Below are 23,878 nucleotides of genomic sequence, written 5' to 3'. Positions count from 1 at the left end.
GTTTTTTGTCTCTTCTCAATCTTCCTCAATCTCAAATTTATCTTGTCTTTGTGTTCCTTTATCTTCACAGTATTGTGGGTACAAACATTGAAAATATCCTTAAGGGCACTCTTGGTAAAGGATGGTGAGCCATTAGAGGAAGATGCACACCTCGGTGCTACCCTTTGTGCTGTGCTAGGAGCTGACCTTGGAGAAGAGGGTGGCATAGATGAAGTTGATTTTGAGCTAACCAATATTACCCTATAAGGCTTATGCTTTACTTCTTTGAAGAAATTCTTTTTTTGACTTTCTCGATTATGAACATAATATACGGAGCATAAGAACAACTTCTACTAGGTGTGTGTGAAGTAATATGTATTTATTCCCAAAGAAAACTCACCACACTTAAAGATTCACTCTCATTGGACATCCTACCAAGTAGGTTACTTGTTATACCTTGGACAGTAGTGGCATCGCCACTTTTAGGGATTAAAGTAGCACGGAACAAGAAGTTGATGCATTTGTAGAAATGTCTCATGCCTTTGGTTGTGCCAAAAGTCATTTCACCTTGGTTCATATACATGAACTCAATTTCTTCAGAAGAGAGTTGTTGCTCAATATGGATTTTGGTTTTGCTAGTGTCACGGACATCAAATCCAAACAAGTGACCAAAATTTCTATACTTGATCTGATATCTTTCTCCTTCTATCATCTAATGTATTGTTTGGTTCTCCTCATGATCATAGTGGAGTGTGACATAAAATTGGGTTATGACCTCAACACTCCAGTCATACTTCAAACCCATGATTCTTTTGACCCTTTTGTCCTTACAAGCTGCTATGACCTCATTGAAGGTAGGATCATACTTGTTGGCTATATAGTCTCAATCAATCCATTGCATAGGAGTGATCAGCTTCTTCTTCTGGAGAATCATGCTTTCATAGAAATTCGCTTGAAATTCATTCCAAAAAAGATGATCCGTCGTACTCTTCTCATATTCAAAGGGATCTTCATATATCTCCTTCTTGACCCTGCCAGCATTTTTCATGTAATCTACCATTTTTCTGGGCATCTGAGTTAATAGGTTTGTCCTGTATAGTTTGTGAAGTTTTAATGGTCCCAAGACAGGAATATCTTCCTGTTCATCCACATCCTCTTCTATCTCCTCATTTTATGCCCTTGAGCCAGATACAACTGTTTTGCCTTTGCCTCTTCTTGTCCCTGCTGCACTCCTTCCTCCCCTAGGTGGCAAAGCACTACCACGAGGCGTATTGAATGCTTGAGCTGCCTTATCAATGTGGATTCCGCCTGAAGAGGCCCGCACTTTCCGAACAACTTTGCGAACACGGCCTTGGCCACCACCGTTGCCACTGTCGCTGCCACTGTCTCCAGACTCAGTTAGCTGTGGAGAAACGTTGCTTTGAGCTTGTGGATCAAACTTAGCTTTTGTCCTCCTTTGATAGGTTTGAGAGTCAAACTTGTCACAACCCATCTTGATTTTTCTGAGATAGATAAGAATAACATACTTGAGATGCAAGAAGGATTTGCATAAGAATTTGAAAGAATGAGCAAAGACTTGATGAACTGATGCTGGACACCTCGGAGTGTTCTGGTCAACCCGGACACTCCGGGTTGCCCGACTCTGGGGCAAAAAGGCTAGGGTTTAAGGATATATCCAAAGCATTGCAAAACCCTTGTGAGACATGATTCTAAGATGGATAAGCATCATCTTTGCCAAATGGATTCGACTCTAAAAGCACGACTGTCGGTGAAATAGGATCGGGGGGTCCCCGACTCCCGGGGCCAGGTCAGCAGCAGTGCCATGTGGCGCCATGCCTTAGGGGTCGCCTCCTCGGGAGGCCCCCGAGGGCCCAAGGAGGGCAAATTCTGGGAGAGGGTGCTCGAGGCCTGGGTCAGTGGCCCCCGAGTGCTCGGAGTCCCCCGAAGACCCGACATGAACAGTACCGGGAGAGAGTGCTCGGGGCCAGGAGCGGTGGCCCCCGAGCACTCGGTTCCCCGAGGACCCAATCACACAGTACCGGGAGAGAGTGCTCGGGGCCAGGAGCGGTGGCCCCCGAACACTCGGTTCCCCGAGGACCCAATCACACCTCGGGGCTGTGAATAGTGGCCCCCGAGCACTCGGTTCCCCGACGGCCCAGGAAGCCCCCCGTCAGTGGCCCCCACAGGGGTCCAGCGATGAGGTGTCAGTCAGTGAAAGGCCCGATGCCGTATTTAAGAGCGCGCGTGGCCTGTCACCTCCAACTGCTTCCGGACGCTCGGTGTCAGTCCCTGCCATATTCTGGCAGAAGGGCGTGGGGACATTTAATGCACGGGTCCCATCCCGTGTCATTCGGCGCGCCTCGGGATAGCATCGCGAGGCCCGAGGCGCCCCGTCTGCCGCCTTGCTGTGGCAGGCGTACAAGACAGAACGGGCACGTCGGGCGGGCCCTCTCCACGGTGCCCGTTGCCATCGCCATTATGATGACCGAAGACCGGACGGGGGGCGCGTTTTCAACCCCCCTGTCACTTCGCACAGAGGCCATGATGACACCCTTTCCATTTATGGCGCCTTGAAACTCGTGCCCTCCCTCTCAGGGCACGCTACTGCTGGCGGGTATTTAAGGCAGCCGGCCGGCACAGAGGAAAGGAGACCGAAAAAAGAGAGTGAATCCCAGACGACGGAGATCCAGAGATCGGAAGCTCAGACAAGCACGCACAAGCCTACAGAAGGACTTAGAACAGAGGGCGCTCGAACTCTCAGACTCGCTCCGAGATTGAAGAGCCCGAAGCTCTAGGATAGACAGACATTCTTGTAACTAGCACATTCCTGAGAGTCATTCTCAGAGCATTTATAGCATCCACACAGGAGTAGGGTGTTACGCGCAGTACGGCCCGAACCTGTCTAAAATCCCTCCAGTGCATTTACTCCTCTCTGCATTAGATCATTCCACCTCACCTGCCATCGCATTTATATCCATTTATTTCTCACGCAAACATATTCAGAATCATCCCCCCGACCGAATCTCTAAAAAGGGGTTCCTCAGGATCCCTGCGATAGGAGTTAACCCTCCGACAGCTGGCGCGCCAGGTAGGGGAAAACGGGGCCCAGGGAGGGGCCCCAACTCCGGCTCATACTCAACAGCAACAACAGTTGGACAGGCGGGCCGTCAAACCCACAGCAAGCGACAGACGCACCTACCGCAAGATCGACATCAGGACAACGCCAGGCGCCGGCACGGCGCAGGCCCAGCTTCGGCAACGCCAGTCCTGGGAGTGCTTTGCTTGCAGCGCAAGCACTCCCGGGGCATTCGCCTGTCCAGGCGGTGGAGCAGATGCCAGGCTTCGACGGAAGGCTGACAACAGTCCTGTGAGTGATCACTCGTTATTTATCACTTCAGTATGAGTCTTTTTCCATATGTCTATAGCACTCTAGTTCCAAATTTTATTTCTTCTGGAATCCATATGTTTAATATGTCTGGTGAGATGCTTGATTGTGCGAGAAAAACTTGCTCTCTCATTTCCCCCGTTAATAAAAAGAATCCCGATCGGTATGCGCGCAGGCAGTTGCCGCTGACCTATGTCTGTCGTGGTAGGCTGTGGTGTTCGGTGCCGTGGCAGTGCCCCAGGCATCACCGAGCCCCTGGGGTCCTCGGGTAATCCTATCGCTCGAGCAAAGAGTAGTCTGGAGCCCAGGCCCCAGGGGCGGGCTGTCGGTGCTCGGTCTGGTCTGTCATGCCCGGGCGCCACGAAGCCATAGGACCTCTGGGTTATGCCCCTGCCTATATAGTGCACCGGTCCGGGTATTCGAGAGGTCTCGGGCTGAAAACGAGAGCAGTCTATAATGAGTACCACACTAACAGAGCGCACTAAGCAAAGAGTATTTGCCTATCTTTAAGCTTGCAGAGAAACACCTGAGCCTCCGGGGTCCTCGGGTAATTCTACCGCTCGAGCATGAGTGGTCGGGACCGCCTAGCCCCTGGCTCCACCATCAAAATTGCAATACTCAGGTGCCAAAAAGGATGTCCCAAGGGCTTAAGAGCCCTGTGCAAGGGAATCCGTGCTCTTGGGCGCCCAACCACCGACTCAGTGAGTCACTAAAGTTATGATTTTCCTTTCGTACATTCGCAATAAACTTTTGTTCCCGAGTTGCTCCTCGGAACCCTTGTATTCTAATCTGTTCAGTGAGGCAATCTCCTCGCACGCAAAAACCCCACCTTCATGTTCGCTTTTTCGGAACGATAAGAACAAATAGTAGTCGGTGTACCGCACAGGCGACGATCGCTTACATAAGTCCTTCATGGTGGACGTGGTGTCCGGCTGTCGTGGCAGTACCCCGAGCACCACTGAGCCTCTGGGGTTCTCGGGTAATCCTATTGCTCGAGCAAAGAGTAATCCGGAGCCCAGGCCACAGGGGCGGGCTGTCGGTGCTCGGCCTGGTCCGTCCTCCTCCGGGCACCACCAGACCGTGGGGGACTCAGGGTGGTTTTTCCATCTGCGCGTGTCTCCGGTCTATTCGTTTGAGAGGTCGCAGGGTGAAAAGCGTTCACAAGTCATGGCGTGTACCGTGCCAGGTGGATTTGTTTCCTAGGCAAAAAGATTTTTCTTTCTGTGTATTTTTGATTCAGCAGCATCATTCCGGCGAGCGCCCGGGGGCTGCGCGCCCCTGGCACTGGATTCTCAGCGCAAGCTCGGGGGCTGGGGCGAGGCCCCACCCCCGGCGTGGCGGCAGTCGGAGCTCGCCGGACGCAGCGACCGGCGTACCTCGTCGACGACACCTTCCAAAGCTCTCTACATCATCAAAACAACAGAAGGTCACGTGGCACCCATGCTGAAGTCGGCTTCGAAGAAATAAAGGCCCCATCCGCAGACTCCGAAGCCATCGAACACAAATGAGCCCGGGGGCTGCTGTCGGTGAAATAGGATCGAGGGTCCCCGACTCCCGGGGCCAGGTCAGCAGCAGTGCCACGTGGCGCCATGCCTTAGGGGTCGCCTCCTCGGGAGGCCCCCGAGGGCCAAGGAGGGCAAGTTCCGGGAGAGGGTGCTTGGGGCCCGGGTCAGTGGCCCCCGAGTGCTCGGAGTCCCCCGAAGACCTGACATGAACAGTACCGGGAGAGAGTGCTCGGGGCTATGAATAGTGGCCCCCGAGCACTCGGTTCCCCGACGGCCCAGGAAGCCCCCCGTCAATGGCCCCCACAGGGGTCCAGCGATGAGGTATCAGTCAGTGAAAGGCCTGATACCGCATTTAAGAGCGCGCGTGGCCTGTCACCTCCAACTGCTCCCGCACGCTCGGTGTCAGTCCCTGCCATATTCTGGCAGAATGGCGTGGGGACATTTAATGCACGGGTCTTATCCCGCGTCATCCGACGCGCCTCGGGATAGCATCACGAGGCCCGAGGCGCCCCGTCTGCCGCCCTGCTGTGGCTGGCATACAAGACAGAACGGGCACACCGGGTGGGCCCTCTCCACGGCGCCCGTTGCCATCACCATTATGATGACCGAAGACCGGACGGGGGGCGCGTTTTCAACCCCCTGTCACTTCGCGCAGAGGCCATGATGACGCCCTTTCCATTTATAGCGCCTTGGAACTCGTGCCCTCCCTCTCAGAGCACGCTACCGTCGGTGGGTATTTAAGGCAGCCGGCCGGCACAGAGGAAAGGAGACCAAAAAAAGAGACCGAATCCCAGATGACGGAGATCCAGAGATCGGAAGCTCAGACAAGCACGCACAAGCCGACATAATGACTTAGAACAGAGGGCGCTCGAACTCTCATACTCGCTCCGAGATTGAAGAGTCCGAAGCTCTAGGATAGACAGACATTCTTGTAACTAGCACATTCCTGAGAGTCATTCTCAGAGTATTTATAGCATCCACATAGGAGTAGGGTGTTACGCGCAGTGCGGCCCGAACCAGTCTAAAATTCCTCCAGTGCATTTACTCCTCTCTGCATTAGATCATTCCACCCCACCTGCCATCGCATTTATATCCATTTATTTCTCACGCAAACATATTCAGAATCATCCCCCCCCCGGCCAAATCTCTAAAAAGGGGTCCCTCAGGATCCTTGCGATAGAAGTTAACCCTCCGACAACGACATTAAGAGATCGGATGAATCGGTCTTGAGATGTACCTTACGTCAAACGAAGCACCTGGAGACGATCCGGAGGGTGGGCTGGAGAATCTGACCAAGAGATGAGGTCACTTGATGAAAAGCTTGGAAATCCCACGGTGGAAACCCTAGATCGCCGGAGCGGAGGTGTCCACGTTGAGAGGAAGAGAGAGGAGTGAAAGAGATAGAATGAGATGTAACTCCTCAGGGTGGAAGTTAAAGCCTAGATAACCCGGAGTATCCGGGTGGACCCGCAAACTCTGGGTTGGAATTTAAATCCAAACCGAGAGGCTCTCCTGGAGGGGAACTCGGACACTTTTGGTTGAGTGACAGAATCTGGAGTATCCAGGTGAACCTAGAGACTCCGGGTTCTGTCAACTCGACAGAACAGGATAGAGACTAAGGGCCTCTAGAATCCGGATACTCGGGGCTAGGCTGGACACTCCGAGTTCTGGAGAAAGCCAGAACTGATTTTAAAGATGAGATTCGATGCGGATCCTTTGAAGATTGGGTAGTTAGACATATAAGACACTTTCATCACTTGTGATCAACCAACAAACAACAATACATAATTATGATCACAAGTAGCAAAATATGATCAAAAGATCAAAGAACCAAATCTTTTGAAAAATAACACTAAAATGACATTTTTGCAAACTTTTAGCTACCAAAGCTATAAAACTAAAACAATCAATTGTATGCAACATATCAAGCCATGTTGTGAGAATCTAGGATATTTAGTTCACTTCTCAACTTGCAAAACCTTTGCTCATCTAGTGGCTTATTGAGGATATCGGCTAGTTGTTTTTTGTTCTCACATGATGAATATCGATATCCCCTTTGGTTGAGTGATCTCTCAAGAAATGGTGTCGAATACCTATATGTTTGGTTCTTGAGTGTTGCACGGGATTATTGGTTATTTTTATGGCACTCTTATTGTCACACAAAAATAAGACTTTGGTCATGTTATAGCTATAGTCTCTCAAGGTTTGCCTTATCAAAAGTAGCTGAGAACAACAAGCGCCCGTGGCAATATACTTAGCTTCGGCAGTAGATAGGGCTATAAAATTTTGTTTCTTTGAGAACCAAGACACCAAAGACCTACCCAAGAATTGACAAGTCCTCGAGATACTCTTTTGATCCACTTTGCAACCGGCATAATCAGAATCTGAATAGCCGATAAGGTCAAATGTTGAATCTTTAGGATATCATAAACTAAGGTAAAGGGTATGAACCAAATATCTAAAAATTCTCTTAACGACCACTAAATAGCACTATTTTAGAGCGGCTTGAAATCTTGCACATATGCACACACTAAACATAATATTGAGTCTAGATGCGCAAAGGTAAAGTAAAGAGCCAATCATGGAGTGATATACTTTTTGATCCACAGCCCTTCCATTTTCATTGAGATCGAGATGTCCATTTACTTGCATGGGAGTCTTGATAGGTTTGGCATTCTCTATGTCAAACTTCTTGAGCATATTCAACAGCGCAGGAACAAGGCGAGAGCGGCGACGCCGTGGGCGACAGGACGCCGTCCAGCGTGCGATGGAATCGGGGGCATGGCAGCGGTCGTGCACATGTGGCTCGAAGCGGCGGATCTAGGGCTACGACCTGGCAGCGGCAGCGGTTTCCAACAGAGGACAGAGAGAGGTCGTGGTTTCCGCGGGTGCGCCGTGCGCGGCGGGTATTTTGGACGTGGGAGGTTCTGGTGCGCGAGGAGAGGAGGGAACAGGTGAGGGGGCTGCCTGTCTTAACAGTATTATTAGGTATTTTTTAAATAGTAAAGATATTAATAAAGATAGAGATAAAGATAAGATTGGTCTTCAATTTTTTCTCATTGTCCTCTGGCCGGACCACAACCAAATTACGAGAGGGTCCTTCCTCCTCTTGGCAGTGGCAGTATGTTTGAAGTAGCATTTCGTGAACCAGACGGTAATTACCTGTTAAATTTACATGTTGCAGCTATTTATATAAGGGACACGGCTAATGCTTGCACGTGTATTCTAAGGTCATTCCGTCCGCACACACCAAATCAGGAAAATAACTTAATTAGGCCCATTCCTAATCTGATAAACTACCTGAAAAGCACCCCACACGAGAGCGCACCCGTGCCAGCGCTAGCGCAAACACCCCACCTCACGAAGCGAGCTCATCTGCTCATTGCAGTTGAAATGCATGGACCAGTGCATCCCATAGTCCATCACAATAAGCATACTTGAGACATAACAAGTGTTTATTTCAGGGAGACGGGAAAATTGAATTGACAAAAGTAAATCATTATCACTTGAAAAGCATTTAAATTAATTCAGTGAGCAAATTAGAACAACTTTAAAAGCAAATTAGATTGTGTATGCCATTAGCTCTCACAGCGAGATACGATCTGACAAAAAAGTCAATTGTTAAGCAATTTTTATCATCACTTGAAAAGCATTCTTATTAATTCTGAGAGCCATGCGGCGGTGGCAGCGGCATAGCGAAGAACACAGCAAGGTGGGGGAGAACCACTCTCGTGTCCATCTTGTCCGTGTGTGAAAAAAAAGAAAACAAACAAAAATCAAACCTGAGAAATTTTGGGGAGCAAAATCAGGATATTTAGAAAAGACAAATAAAATGGTCCTAAAAAGCAAATATAGGTATAGTTTAAAAAGGCAAATTAAGATCTCAGAAAGAGCAAATTGGTTTAAAATTTATGAACAAATCACATCGAAACATTTGAATAAATCACGATCACATGATGAGCAAATTGATTGAACAAATCAAATCTACATAACATTTGAACGTAAATAGTTGATTTCAAAAACCAAATTAGGATTACTACAAGCCAAATAAAAAATCAATTTGATTTTTTTTGCTCAGCACATTTGACTCTGTGTATAGGCAAAATTGGCTCTGTAGATAGGCAAATTTGACTATGTATATAAGCAAAATCAATATGAACCCAGAAAAGGCATATTTGTTTTAAATGAATAGCAAAATCAACTAAACCGAGACAGCAAATTTGTTTCAAATTACAAGCAATTTTGCATGCTATCGCCGGAATTCCACTGATTTTGCTTATAGCATGGAAAAAAAAAGGTGGCTCACCACTCCACAATGGACTCGCCGCCTGCCTCCCGCTGGTCGAGGCCTCAACGCATCGCCGCAGGGCTTGCTGCCCCATCGTGGCCTCGCTGTGCTGCTGCTGATGTCGTCTCCCCGCCATGGCCTCGTCGCTGCGGTCCGCTCGCCGAGGCCTCGACGTGTATCCGCAGGCTGGCTGCTGCACCACCGCGGGCTCGCAGCTCGCTGCCACGGGCTTGCAACCCCGTCGAGGCCTTGCCGCGCCACCACGGGGTCACCACCCCACAATGGCCTTGCCGGTTGCAGATCACTTGTCGAGGCCTCGACGCATTGCTGTGGGCTCGGGTCACTGTGCGGCCGCAGGGTCACCACCCGACAGTAGCCTCGCCATGACATTTCAACAGAGAAGAGCGAGAGATGAGAGAGGAGAGAGATAGCCGAGATGGAGGATGCTTCAATGGGAAAATCGAAGTGCGTTGAAGATAAGCCTTGGGTAGTGGACCCCACCAAACATCTGGAGCCTTCCGTTTCACATCAGTGCATCATAGGCAGCGTGAAGTGAATTTTGCAATGGGACGCACATGTTTCTCGAATTTAGATCGGGCAGTCCACGATATGTGCATGCTGAAAGATAAACGTAGGCACGGTGGAAAACTAGTCTTTACTTATATAAGTTATGTAACAGTATGTAACTCGTGAACTGAATGTACCTGAATCATTCTGCCTTTTACTCGCTACTTGAGTATCTCCAACTTTTTTAGGAGACTATCTGCATTTTGGTATCTAGATGACCATTTTCCATTATTTTTTTATCGTTTAACCCACATGGAATTTTCCATCAATTTTCTACCTACCATTGCTATCAGGTCCGGTCCAGCCAAGTTTGGGCACCAGCCGCACCCAACTGGCCTGGCCCCGGCCTCCCCGAGCCCTCTTCTTCTCCATTGCAGTGGGCCCATCTCCAACAGCGCCGCGAACCTGGCGCCTTCGCCGCCGCCGCCGTCTCTCAGTAGCACCGGTACGCGGCGGCGCTCACCCGCGCTGCCCGCTGCCGCGGTACGAGAAGCCCAGACGCCGGCTCCAGCTTCGCTTTTCCCGTACAGGCGCGTGGCGAAAAGCCGCCACCCGCATACCTTTGGTCTAAAAGGCCCCCGCATGCGGCATCCCCTCCTTGACACACCTCGCGGCGAAGCATCTCCTCCTAGCACAACAGCCCCCCTGAGCCCTAGCGCAACCCTCGGGCTCCAGATCCCCGCTCTGGCCATGTCGGCCCGGAGACAGGCGTGGCAATTCGCGGCCGCTTTGGTCTTCTTCCACGGCACCGAGTACGTCCTCGCCGCCGCTTTCCACGGCCGCCAGAACGTCACCGCCACCTGTGAGTGAGCCATGGCCCCATCTCTCTTGCGATTTGAGCGCGGCTTGGACTGTGCTCGTGAAATTTTGGTGGATTTGAATGTGGTATTGTGCAAATCCTAAATTGCAACGCAGTTTTGTTACTAGATTCTAGCGCTGCACTGAGAAGTTGAAGCAAATCGCTGCGTGAGTAAAGATGTGCCAATTAAACTGTGCTCGTCAAATTTACTAGATTTGAAAGTGGTATTGAGCGATTCCTAAATTGCAACTCAGTCTCGTTACTTGATTCTAGAGCGCCACTGAGTAGTTGAAGCAAATCGCCGCATGAGTAAAGATGTGCCAATATGTCTTGGCAATTTCTCTCTTGGGTTTGAACTGACATTTGGCCTAGCCAGAGTATTTATTGTACGCTTTTGTAGTCTGTATTCTGTAAACTGCTTTTGCTGTCTGATCTATGACAACTTTAGCAACTATCTAGAAACAAGCTACCAAGTCTTAACCCTAATGAATTTAGAAAATAAGGAACGTTTCGCAATGGGCCAGGATTTTTGAGTTGAAAGCACCAAAATTAGAAAGTATGATCAAAGTTCATCAATGGAGTGGGTTTTGACAAATGAAAATTAACTAATTAATTGCTTCATAAATCATTAGATGTGTTTAGTTGTATGAATTGAATAGTTAATTTTAACTGGGCTTGGGCAGCTTGCATTTGGCCAGCTCATGTAGTATGGGATCAAACCATAGTTTCCTACCAAAACAGGGACTAGGTTGAACCGAAGTTTACGGTATTCCCATTTCAAAACACTATGACGTACAGAAATAATTCCTGAAACATAACTTAGTGTGATGCTGGTTTTGTTTTAAACTGTCGATTCTTTAAATTCTGGTTCCGATGGCAATAATGAATATAGCAAGAGTTCTCAAAGTTTTGCTGATCTTTTGCGGACAAAATGTCCAACCCACCAAAACCGTAGGATGAATCGATATATTCAAAGTATTCAAACAAAAGCCTAAAACCTCTATTTAGCAACTGGGTACTGACCAAACATCATATGAAAAAGTATCTGTCATGACTATGTTGATACTAGTGGTTGTTAGGTTTTTTTGGTCCTTAATTCTTACAATTTAGATTGGCAGTGTTTTTAGTAATAAAGTTGCTTCTCATGCAGCACTTCTTATTAGCAAGCAGTATGTATTGGCAATGGGTTTTGCAATGCTGGAACACCTGACAGAAATTCTTATCTTCCCGGAAGTAAAGGAGTACTGGTTTGTCAGTAATATTGGCCTTCTAATGGTGCTTATCGGTGAAATTATCCGTAAAGTTTCTGTTGTGACAGCTGGACGCGCCTTCACGCACGTTATAAGAACTTATTATGAAGATCAGCATCAGTTGATTACCCATGGAGTGTATAGGTAAACGATTCTTTACTTTTTTCAAGAGTTCCAAACTTACTGAGTTACTGCTCTACATTTGCACTACAACTATTCAAAAGTTTCATTTGCTAAATATTCTGCTTAATTATACAGGTTTATGCGCCATCCTGGGTATTCTGGCTTTCTTATATGGGCAGTAGGAACCCAGGTTATGTTGTGTAATCCAGTATCAACAGTTGCATTCACATTGGTGCTGTGGCGATTCTTTTCAAAACGGATACCGTATCCTGCTGAAAGAACATTTTATTTTTCCCTCCTTTATGTTGTAGTCTCTCCGTCTCGATTATTGACCTTTCCAAAGCATACCTCTTTAAGTGTTTTCATCACCTGTTGAATATGAACATCTTCGTGAAAAGAGTAAAATTAGTTTTTTTTTTCTTGTGATTCCTTCACTCAGAGCAGGTATGAAGAATTTTTCTTGAGGCAGTTCTTTGGCTCTGAATACGAAGAATACGCACAGAGAGTGCACTCTGGATTACCATTTATTAAGTGAAAGTATCGCACTTGCAAAGTATGCCCTTGAATCCTTGACTTTTAAGTTTTCATTTGATACCATGTGCTTCTAAGATTTAACTAACTGCTCTATCATGTTTTCTTTAATTGTCAAACCTTGAGGTAGTGCTATAATAAAACTGATGGATACATGCTTTCTCATAAAAGAAAGAGAAGTCGAACAATAATAATCTCATAACTTGTTTCTTTTCTCATAGTTACATGTGTAGTTTGAATATTTGATTCCTGACCCAGAACCATAGCTCTGTTTGTCCACAATAACTTCTCACAACTATTTTTTTCACATTTAAAGCGCTTTTTGGCACTATATTGGAAAGTATGTATGGTTCATAATCAAACCTGGCCTTGTGGCCCGACATCTCACATTTTACTTACACATTGTGTTACCCGGACACCCGTGTCCAAAATTTTTTGCCGAGTCGGACACTCGCGTATCCGTGTCGGATTCCAAGTGGTATTTGGCGTGTCCCAATTTTTTTTGCCGAATCGGACGCCCCGACACCCGCACCCGTGTCCATGTAACACAGCTTACACATGGCTTGCTGAGCAGATGTGGCTCATTTTATTTTGCTACATTTATTTCTACTTTGTGAAAGAAAAATATTTTCAGGATCCACCAATAAGATTGCAAATATACTATTACTTGAATGAATGTGGCATGACCAGCGCTTCAATAAACATGTTTTGCAGTCTGCGTGTACTGTGGTGACTAGCGAAACGGACGTTCTTGTTCTTTTTTTTTTTAAATGCAGCACAAATCTGGAGACGGGATATTCATATTATGCTTGGTTTTGCTATAGGTATGTCAAAGTAAAGCACCAAACAATATGAAATCAAGAGATAACAAAGAAAGGAGCCTTTTGATGGATTGCATACAATACAAGACAAATTGGAAATTTTATAGTCTGTAGTCAAGCAGATGAGTTATTCATCAGTTCATTGATCTTGTGCAAATTTGAGCAACTTTGCATTGGTCATTTGATGTAAAGCTCAAGCTTTTTTTTCACCCTCATAGTGATGTTCACTCACAGCTGAACTTGTGGAAGCGCTCCATTCATTAGATTTGAGCTGAATGGTTTCGAGGTAATGTTTACTAGCTCGAGGTTCCTTGTGACGAAGCATTTCTTAACACAAGTACACAACTTTGTCTGGTGTGTCAAGCATATACTTGGAATCAGCATGCTTGCGTCTGGACGGACATGTCGAAACCTCTTGTTCCATGGAATGTTGCAGTGTTTTTCCTGTGGCGCACAGCAAAGTCTGCCCAAATCTAACTGTGTAGTCAGCAAATATAGAGCCTTGGAATGTCATCAATCTGGAGAGTGCCTTATTCTGCCTATAGAAACTCGTCCAAGTTACCTGACTGTTGGAAGAATCCTATTCTCTGAAGCGATAAAAAAAATTGAAATTGCGTCGGTCTCCGGAAGTGAGCACCAGGAGACTTTTTTTTTTTTTAAGGAAAGGCTGCTACCTGCTAGGCTTTGGTTTGGTCGAAAAGCACTCGTGCATCCATCTTATCAGCCCGGTCCACACTGAAGTTTACAGCCACAATGTTTGTGCTGAACACTCGGTTTGGACTGATCCAAGTTTGTGTCGAAATAACTAAAATTCGAACGGATTTGTTCTAATTTCGTACTATGACGGTGTAGATGGTAGGAATTTGGCCCATATCCCATAGTTCCATTCTTAATCTGCACCTCCAACCAGATATTCGATAAGAATGCCATTTCTTTAAAGAAAAAGCTAAGATGATAATTCATAAAACTTTTTTAGACCCTTAACTTCGTATAACTAACCTCCTCGGATCCCTCCAAATCAACAAGCTACTCTTCTTCCTCCTAGGCTCGCTTATAAATAGTTCTCCTCCCACCTCGCACATCTTTCCTCTCTTCTTCACTCCACTCCCGCTCCGACGCTCACTCCTTGCTGTTGTGTAAAAACGAGCTCGCCGCAGCGTGAGCCAGTGGGGACAAGGCCGCCGCATTGTCGTCGTCATCTCCGCCAACACCGCCCCCATCATCTGTGGAGCGCACGAAGGGCCCCACCGGCCTCGAGAAGCTCGTCCTCCGCGAGTCGCGCAGCTGGTCTGCGGAGGTAACGAACTCGATCACCTCCCACTCCCTACTTTTCCGGGTCAATTTGGGGGCACATTTGCGCGAATTCCATGGGGGGGGGGGGGGTTTCTGCATAGGGTGTGTGGATTTTTCAATGAGGGGGTTGAGCGTTCGGGGTTCGCCTGATTTGGTGCGTACGGGTTGGCGCATTGCGCGATCTAATTCACCGGTCCGGTTAATTGGAGACGTGCCGGCGTCTGGCGTTTCAACATTTTAACCTTGCGTGAAGAAGCGATCGGTGCTTTGTTTTCTGGTTGGCTATCTGTTGTTTTTCTCACTTTTTAATTCGATGAATTAGCGGTGCTGTCCGTCTAGTTGGAGGTTCGATCATTAGAAAGTGTTTCTATGGTTAATTTTCGCGATCTATTCCACAGAGAAAAAAGGTGGTACAAGTAGTTTTGGTCTTGCGTCGCTAATACATTTACGACTCGATAGGTCCGCGGTGAAAAAGTGATGGTGAAAGACTTCAAATATTATGTGGACAATGCTCTGCTTGTTGGAATCTAGTGGCGTGCGACTATGCAACTTGAAAGGGAAAGGGCCTAGGTTATACCCTTTCGTTGTCAAGATGGATGATCATCAGGTTGTTGGAATTTGGTCCGGTACACATTTGATGGCCTGTAGGATAGGTGCTAGCCTCCTTGAACCGCGGTGAATTTGTGTTTTTAGTTCTAGCATGTTTGGTTGAGCGGGCCTTAGACCATAAGACCATATCTAACTAATATGGATATGATTATGTACCACCCTATTTTACAACTAAACATATATTAGCTAAATATTCAAATTTTGACAACATCTTCTTTGTAATTACGATATAACTGGCAACACAATCACATGCAAAATATATAGGATATAAACGACGTATTAAAATTCTCACAACACAACCAAAACATACATCTTTCTACCTCATGTACAAGTTTACTTCTCCAAACGCAAAATTTATTGCAGCACCATGATAACTATCAAAAATATAGTTTCAAAACACGAGTTGGATTATTAATATCATAGTGAAGTGATACGTGTAGCTACCAAGTTTCATACCCAAAAGGCACGTCAACAGCCTAAGCGTACCTGAAAAAGAGTTAACGGGGGTGAGATAAGGTCAGCAAGTGACGGCTATGTATATAAACATATCTCACCTAGTTAAAGAGTATTTTTGGAAACAACCGTATTTCTCATAAAGAAAAGCCAAAACACATGAATTTGAAGAAAATATCATATCAGATGACAGAATATTTGTCAACAGAACAATAATGATAATCTCCAACACGGTCTCCCATGTATCATGGCATTAAACTTTCTAGGATTCTGTATTCTTTAAATATTGTATAAAATGTATGAATGCCTTGCAACTCCATTTGAGAGTTTTACGCTGGACGATGCCAACCTCTCATGCAACTCTATGTACCGGTACGAGTTATGCATGATGGTAGTGATCGGCCTTTATCATCATATGAAATGCATAAGTGCATATGTATGCATGTGAATTAACGTCAATTCTTATATTTTTCTTTTGATGACTCATGATAGATAACACTGCAACTGCTTCATGACGCCAACGACATAATCCAAATCAATGAGAATAGCATGGATTTAATTCGTCAAATGCAACATCATCCATAATTTGAATAAATTAGAAAATGTCATATACTTCAATTTATTTGCAAAAGAAGTAAGACGTGAATATAAACATAACACTGAATTTCACCCCTACATTACTTGCCTTTTACCGAAGGCAGCGAAAGAACCTCGCTTAGGTACGCTCGGAAGTACTACCACCTGCACAAGTACATTTTTATTACTAAAGCACATTGAAACACATATAGTACAAAAGCGTTCTTCCTACGTCTGAAAACGTCGCATACAAGTCGTTACTTCAAAACATGCTAAACAGAAATACTCATATAGCATGAACCGATGTGACATCACCACCTTAAGGTCAAATTAGACTTATCTTACTAATTAGACCTTGATTAATAAAAAAGAAAAGATATTTCACTTTGGTGTCACGTCTTCAATTCAACAACGATTATTGTAAACAAATTAGATTACCGATCACATGTCCAATGGAAATCAACTGATCCAATTCAACTACAAATGTCTAGGGATTACATAGGAATCATCTTCGAAGGATTGACGATAAAACCGACAAAATCAAGAAATTTCCAACCTTTCCCCTTTGTCTCCCTTTCTTCTTCTTTCTTTTCCTTCCTCTTTTCTTTTCTTTTCTCTTCTTTCTTTTCTCTCCTTTCCTTTCTTCTCTGTTTCTTTCTTCTGAACCTTGCCTTTCTCTCTCGGTCTCTCGGTTAGCACACACAGAGAGAGGGAGAGAGCAGAGAGCAGAGAGGGGAGGAGGCATGGTGACTGGCGGCAACAGGCGATGACGGGCGGCGGTGCGCGGTGGGGAGACAGCGACCTGGCACGCATAGTGGTGTGGCAGGTGCGGCGGCGGGCGGTGACCAACGGCGAGCGAGTGGAGGCGGGCCAGCGGGGAGGCGAGTGGAGGGGGTGCGACGACGAGTGGCGGCAGGCGGCGGGGAGTCGGGACGAAGAGCTGACTCGGGAGACGTCTGGATGGATCGGGTTGAGGACCAATCCATCCACATTTTATCTCTTCCCTTTTTTTAAATCAATCAACAGTCTAAGTTTATTGGACTTGCCACGGGTCACAGGTGTCCGAAACTGACGTTTAAATATTAAAATGGGTTCATCTCGACGAGATCTACCCACGGTTTTTTTTAATCAATCAACGGTTTATTGCCACAGGTCACAAGGTGTCCGAAACTGACGTTTAAATATTAAAATGGGTTTGTCGCGAGATCTACATGACTGCGGTCTCTGAGCAATGGATTTAAAAGTCAATTACTTGCTCAACTCTCTCTTTTTCCTTTTTGAATATTTGGTATTACAGATTATTTGTTATGTTTGTATTAGTGAAGTTGCCCAACTGCATCCAGGTACATAAAAAAAATTTGTTGTGGGCTGTGGAAGGTGCATTGCAGAGAAGCTAATGTCAGTTGTGGGTGCTTGAGTTGTACCATACACATGATGAGTAGGTAAGTTTTTAGTGTTATCCAGCTGTTTAGATGAATCCTTTTTTATTCTTGACACACTAGTTAGTTAACTCTGTTAGTCTAAGTAGGCTCTAAACTTGTGTCAGTGGGTGTCAAATGTCATTCTTGCATGCAACTAGGATTAGATGTCCTATTTTAAAATTTGCTGCGTTCTTCCTGGTTTTTCTTTTCCATCTTTATTTTTTATCCAAGTTGGAAAGCGTACCGATATGCCGAAAGGCAAATCCTTAGCGCATGCAGGGCCTGGTACCTGCATGAAAATTGTAATCGTGTGTCCTTGTGTTAGATCAAGCTTTAGCTCCTGTAGTTGATCAATTATCTTGTCTTTTGCAAGGTCCATCTATATGGAGGTCAAGTAACCTCTTGGAAGAATGACCATGGAGATGAGTTGCTTTTTGTCAGCAGCAAGGTATATAGAAGCATTCAAGATGTCATGGATGACGTCATTGGTTAACTTCTTAATCCGTTAGTGCATGAGAAGCATGGGCGCTGCATCCCTGTCATCTCTGTCATCCTTGTAACCAATAACTAACCCAGCCGTTGGTATGGCTTTGTAATCGGACAGTTCTTTATTTTAATATAGTGACACGTAGTTCTCCTGCACATTCGAGAAAAAAAATACCAAAATAAATTTATTCATTAACTAGATTTGATCTGAACATATATCATATGCTTTGTTGTCTGTCCCTACTTCATCATATTCTTAGTTCAAGAGTCCTTTTGAAATAGCAACAAACTGCTGCTTCATTTTCCCATGACCCTAGCCCTTTTATTTTCTTGTTGTTTCTTTTCTAGAAATGGAAGTTTAACTCAACTAAGTATGACACTCAAGGCTCCTCATTTATTTATCTGTATGTTACTGCATCAATCATGGCACCTCTTAAACATGGTTTTGAATTGAAGTTCTTCCTTTTCAGGCCATTTTCAAGCCTCCAAAAGCAATCCGTGGTGGAATACCTATTTGCTTTCCCCAAGTATGGTAACTTCATTTTTATTTCATAAATTCAAGCTAAAAAATTGCCTGCTCCAATCATCCGAAAGAACCATATATATGCAGTTTGGAACACAAGGAAATCTTGAGAAACATGGATTTGCAAGAAACCGTTTTGGGGCTATTGATGATAATCCTCCACCTTTCCTAGTAAACACTGCTATAAAAACTTTTGCTGATCTCATTCTGAAGCCTTCTGAAGAAGATCTCAAGATTTGGCCTCACAGGTTCGTGTTAGAGACCATGCTGTGATCATGTCCATGCTTGATTCTGCTCCTTATCTATCTTTGAATAAATTATGGTTTGCAGCTTTGAATTTCGATTCAGAGTTGCTGTTGCGCCTGGAGGAGATTTGATTCTCACTTCTCGAATCAGAAACACAAATATTGATGGAAGATCTTTCTCATTTACTTTTGCATATCATACATACTTCTCGGTATCTGACATAAGGTATGCATGCTTTTTGAATCAATTCATCCCCCCTCTTTTCTCAGATTTCCATTAAGATATTGTAACCTGAAACTTCTCCAAGAGTCTGGAATTGGAATTGTGGACCTTTCTTGCATGACTTTCCAGTTATATGTGCTCAGTTTACTTGTTAATGCCTTCAATAGGCTGATATGTATTATGTTTGTGACATTGGTATTAAACCAAGCTGGCTAATGCAACACAAATTTTAGATGCCGCTGGCAAGCATGATGGTTTTATACTGTATTTTTAATGCAGGTACATGCCAAACTTTTAGACCACAGGACACGGGTCATGCACTTTAGTTGTATGGGTAAGGAGGGAGCTGAAAGTTGGAGAGAATAGGCATTAACAGATGTTTAATATCATGTACTTTTTCTCAATTCAAGCACATACCTGTTCAAACAGTCAGGAATTCAAATTGTTTTTGCTTACTTACTCAAGCCGCAAATGTCCCCAGTAAGTACGTGTTGAAGGGCTCGAGACCTTGGACTACCTTGACAACCTTAATGCAAAAGAGCGATTCACGGAGCAAGGGGATGCAATTGTGTTTGAAGCAGAGGTAACCAAGCCAGTTCAATGTCACATATGAAACTATGATTGCTGATTTGTCAACTTTTTCTTGTGGTGAAGATTGACAAAATATATTTAGACGCGCCGTCAAAAATTGCAATAATTGATCATGAGAAGAAAATAACATATGTCTTAAGGAAAGATGGGCTTCCAGATACTGGTAAGTTTACCCGATAGTTGATTTTATTCTTATCAGCATTCATTTAGCTTGTTACAACATGCATATTTCCATTACCCTTTTCCCCCTTGTAGTTTTATGGAACCCGTGGGATAAGAAGTCAAAAATCATGCAAGATTTGGGGGATGAAGAATACAAACACATGCTGTGCGTGGAGCCTGCAGCTGTTGAGAAACCCATTACCTTGAAGCCTGGTGAAGAGTGGAAAGGAAGGATGGAGCTCACACAGCCGTTCCTTCCAGTTACTGTAGTGGGCAGTTAGATCCAGAGAAGGTTCTTCAGGGTTGTTTGAATCCTCCACGCTGTCCTCCAAAGACGAAAGCCTCCCTGAAGGCCACTTGTGTACCTCGCCATGAATCCAGAAATTAATCCTTCAGTAGGCACCTGGTCTCTTGTTATCTGCTCAACTAGCAACAGATCATCGTCACTCCGCTTCAAATTCCTCCTGGTATTTCCACTGGTATCCTCTGTGCACACTGTCAGCACCTGCATTTGCACCTTCATCGATCTGCTTTTGTTATCCGCAAAGCTGCCCGATGCATGCGACGGCCTTGAGATTGATCGACTACTACTCGATCGGGGAGCTAGCACTGAATCCATTCAGTGATGTTGAGTTGCTCTCCATATTCAACGACCGCTTTCTTGATGCATTGCCGTTTTCGCTACGTACGGGAGCTTCCCGCTTCCTTGATGATGCTGTCTACTGCTCCCGTTGTAATTTGTACTGACGTACGGGAGCTTCCCGCTTCCTTGATGATGCTGTGGTACTGACGTCCAGACCAGCTTACTTGATGATGCTGTCTACTGCTCCCGTTGTAATTTGTAAATAGTCTCCTCTTCCCAGCTCTGCTGTATGGAACACCACCATGAGTCCATGACTGCTCGCTCTTTTACCCTCCACGGCTCCACACAGCACCAACTCCACTGCCCTCCTCCACCAGGTGGAACCAGCGTCAGGTCGGCCACTGCATCTGATTGCTGCCACGGTGCCACCTCTCTCGATCACAATCAGAATTCAGAAGGGCAGAGGATAACCATTTTTTGAGAGAGAGGGGGGGGGGGGGGGGGAGAGAGAACTAGAAGCGGCGGCAGTGACCGGGCTGTGGTACTGACGTCCAGACCAGATGTGGACCAGATGGGCGTGGGCCTTGGTACTGTAACTTCATGTAAGCCCACCCGTGGCAGCCGGCCCAACTCGTGCACAGGCTGGGATTTTATTGTGCTTTGGTCCCCACCTTCAAGCGAGCCGCCCTCTCCGCGCCCCGTTTTGATAAGCGAGGCCTCCCCACCTCGGATCGGAGCCCGAGGCGGCGAAATCGAATCCGACTCCGATGTCGCTGGCCCTGGCCCCGGCGCCGGCGCCGGAGACGAAGGCCCCGATGGCGACCCCGATTGCTCCGACCCAGACGCTGAAGCCGTCATCCCCGACTCCGGCGACGAAGGCCCCGATGGAAACACCGATTGCTCCGACTCTGGCGCTGAAGCCGTCGGCCCCGACTCCGACGCCGACGGCCCTGATGTCATCGCCTACTACACTGACGGCTCCGAGTCCGGGCTCCGAACGCTCCGATCAGGTACTTGTTCCTCCTTGTCTCCAACTCTCCATGTGGTTTTATTCGTGAGCGTGAAGGATCCTCGCTGGTGGCCTAGGTATCTGCATTGATGAGCGCTTGTACTTTCCTCTGTCTACGGATTTGGCTACTGTTCCAATAGGAGATGAGATATTGATCCGTCCTCCCTCGTTCTAGGGTTTCATTCTGCAACATAGATATTGATCCGTCCTCCCTCGTTCTAGGGTTTCATTCCGCAACATTAAGTTTTTGTTTGTGTTCAATTCAACGATATACTTTCGCTTGTTCTGTTCATGAATTGCTAAGCAGTCATGGCAATGTTTAAATTGTTCCTCTCAAATTTAATCTGCACCTATGATCTACCTCAATGTAAATTGTGCAGTGAACTCAAAGCTTCTGGTTATTGTTAATGTTTAAATCTCATTATGAAATTTGAGTGAATATAAGTGTGATTGTTCTGTTCATAGATAGTTAAGCATTCAAGGCAATGTTCAGATTGTTCTGCTCAACTTTAATCACTCAAAACTTCTGGTTTTTGTTAATGTTCAAATCTCAACATGAAACTTGAGTGTAATTGGCACAATATTGTTAAAATTCAGATATTATATGATGTTTCATTACTATATTTGTTGAAATAACTCCGACCTTTAACTTTTGATCTGTATGTTCTAATTTAAAACTTCTTGTGCTCAAACCTTGCACTTGTTAGTCTGCAGAGTTGTCGAAGAAAGACGACGAAATTGAAATTCTCAGAGCTCGTTTGTATGAAGCAGAGCTTCTGAATGCAAAACTGCAGAAGGATTTAGAGGAAGCCTATGACCTCTTAAGGCAGCAAGCTGTCACGGAAAAAGGAACAGATAAAAATTCAAACAAAGCTCATGATCTCCCAAGGCATCTTTCTGGTAGGGAGAAGGTTCCTGATAAAAGGTCAAAAAAAGCACATTCTGATCGAGAGAAAGTGCCACAGAAGTGGTCAAAAGGTAGATCAAGAATCCGATCAAGAATTGCGAGGTGCCATGATATTATCCTGTGTGAGAATGAAGTAGGTGCTTTACAAGTTCTGGATCTCTTAGGTCGTCCTAAATATAAGATTTTACATGAAGTGGATGTACCTGGTGTATTGCCAGATCCTTATGATAAGGATAAACCAAAGAAAAAGCTCGAGGCACTGACTCCTTTTGGGAAAATCCTGTTCTTGGGGATGATAGACGATCTTTACCGTCTGCACAGGGCTGGCCTAAGCCTGGATGGAAAATTCACTCTGATGGATTTCTGTTGGCTAAAAAATAAGAAAGTGAAGCTTGGCGCTGATCTGAAGGATCATATGTTGAGAAGATCGCGAAAGAGGATAAATAGAGATTATCGGAGACTTTGCGAGTTGATGAGGCTTATGTTAGCACAGTGTGAAGTTCAAATTCCAGTTGACCTACAGTTCTTGCTCAGTCTTATGGAATCAGATGATCCAGTGAGCGAACAATTTCTCATAAGGTACAACATATGCCTGATGGATGAAATATCCAAAAGAACTTACACGCTGACGTTATACGACAGATTGGACCAGTTAGATGTTGAGGACGCAGTTAAGTTCGGACAGAAGAACAAAGAAAAATACAGATCTGCAGCTGTGTATGACTATATCATAGCCGGAGATGAGGATTGGTCCAACTCTATGACGCAGAACATGTTTGTTAACTTGATATATGGTCGGTGGTGTAGAGACAAAGGCAGTGGCCCGTATCATACACGCAGGCAATTAGTGAAACTGTTGCGTCACTGTTTGGTTCGTCTTCCGCAGAAGGCATATTATCATAATAAGATACGATACACAGATGCGAGTGTTGTTGGAATGCTCGAGATGCTTACTCCAGGAGTGTTCAGCCAATTTCAAGCGGGGATGTACGCCATCAAACAACTCGCTTATCCCCATCTTATGCATGTGATGAGGGTTTAATACACCCGCAGGGAGAAAAATTATATGGTAAGTTGATGACTTCCCATGAATTGTATGCACCAAACTTTCTTTTTTTTCTTCCTGTATACTGCATGCTAACGAAAAACGCATTCCATACTCTGTAACCGGTTTGATTTTTGTCGTTTACTATGTTAGCTGGTTTGATTATAGCTGTGTTACATGTTAATTTGCTAGTAACTTTCAATCATGTTCACTTCAGAACAGCACAGTAAAACATGATTACCTAGTGCAGTTTGAGCCATGCCATCTGCACGAGCAAGGCCACCAATATGACACCACTGTTAGTATGATATACATGTTGCTTTTATTTCTCTTTATGCTTATTCTCATAACTTTGTGGAGAAACGCTCAAGTATATACACATTTCCGTGAGCCGCTTCCTGAAGCCGGGTTAAACAGGTGTTGATCCTAAGCGCGAGTAAGAAAAGGTCGAAGTTTAGCATCCGGGATGGAAGAGGAAAGATGGAGAGGAGCTCAGGGTAGATA

At 45.5% G+C, this 23,878-nt stretch overlaps 2 protein-coding genes and 1 pseudogene across 4 annotated transcripts; all 3 read left to right on the top strand.

Moving 5' to 3' along the window:
- Window positions 1-10,050: 10,050 nt before the first annotated feature.
- On the top strand, window positions 10,051-13,659 carry LOC133903852 (probable protein-S-isoprenylcysteine O-methyltransferase). 2 transcript variants are annotated; one of them, XM_062345321.1, is made up of 5 exons: window positions 10,051-10,526; window positions 11,674-11,917; window positions 12,032-12,160; window positions 12,341-12,449; window positions 13,204-13,659. In XM_062345321.1, exons 1-4 carry the CDS (start codon window positions 10,307-10,309, stop codon window positions 12,429-12,431), a joined length of 684 nt encoding a protein of 227 aa, XP_062201305.1. In that variant the 5' UTR covers window positions 10,051-10,306; the 3' UTR covers window positions 12,432-12,449; window positions 13,204-13,659. The 2 variants fall into 2 exon arrangements, with proteins under 2 accessions (XP_062201305.1, XP_062201304.1); XM_062345320.1 differs by having other exon boundaries at window positions 10,054-10,526; window positions 13,252-13,659.
- Window positions 13,660-16,945: 3,286 nt separating this feature from the next.
- On the top strand, window positions 16,946-20,496 carry LOC133904035 (putative glucose-6-phosphate 1-epimerase; annotated as a pseudogene).
- Window positions 20,497-20,637: 141 nt separating this feature from the next.
- Window positions 20,638-23,652, top strand: LOC133902902 (uncharacterized). 2 transcript variants are annotated; one of them, XM_062344224.1, is made up of 2 exons: window positions 20,638-21,423; window positions 22,137-23,652. In XM_062344224.1, exons 1-2 carry the CDS (start codon window positions 20,985-20,987, stop codon window positions 23,369-23,371), a joined length of 1,674 nt encoding a protein of 557 aa, XP_062200208.1. In that variant the 5' UTR covers window positions 20,638-20,984; the 3' UTR covers window positions 23,372-23,652. The 2 variants fall into 2 exon arrangements, with proteins under 2 accessions (XP_062200208.1, XP_062200210.1); XM_062344226.1 differs by having other exon boundaries at window positions 22,130-23,652.
- Window positions 23,653-23,878: the final 226 nt, after the last annotated feature.

This window comes from Phragmites australis, chromosome 21 (genome assembly GCF_958298935.1).
Source record: "Phragmites australis chromosome 21, lpPhrAust1.1, whole genome shotgun sequence".
Classification (NCBI taxonomy): Eukaryota; Viridiplantae; Streptophyta; class Magnoliopsida; order Poales; family Poaceae; genus Phragmites; species Phragmites australis.
Note: the sequence above shows the minus strand (reverse complement) of the source record. Positions and strands in the feature narration are given on the sequence as shown.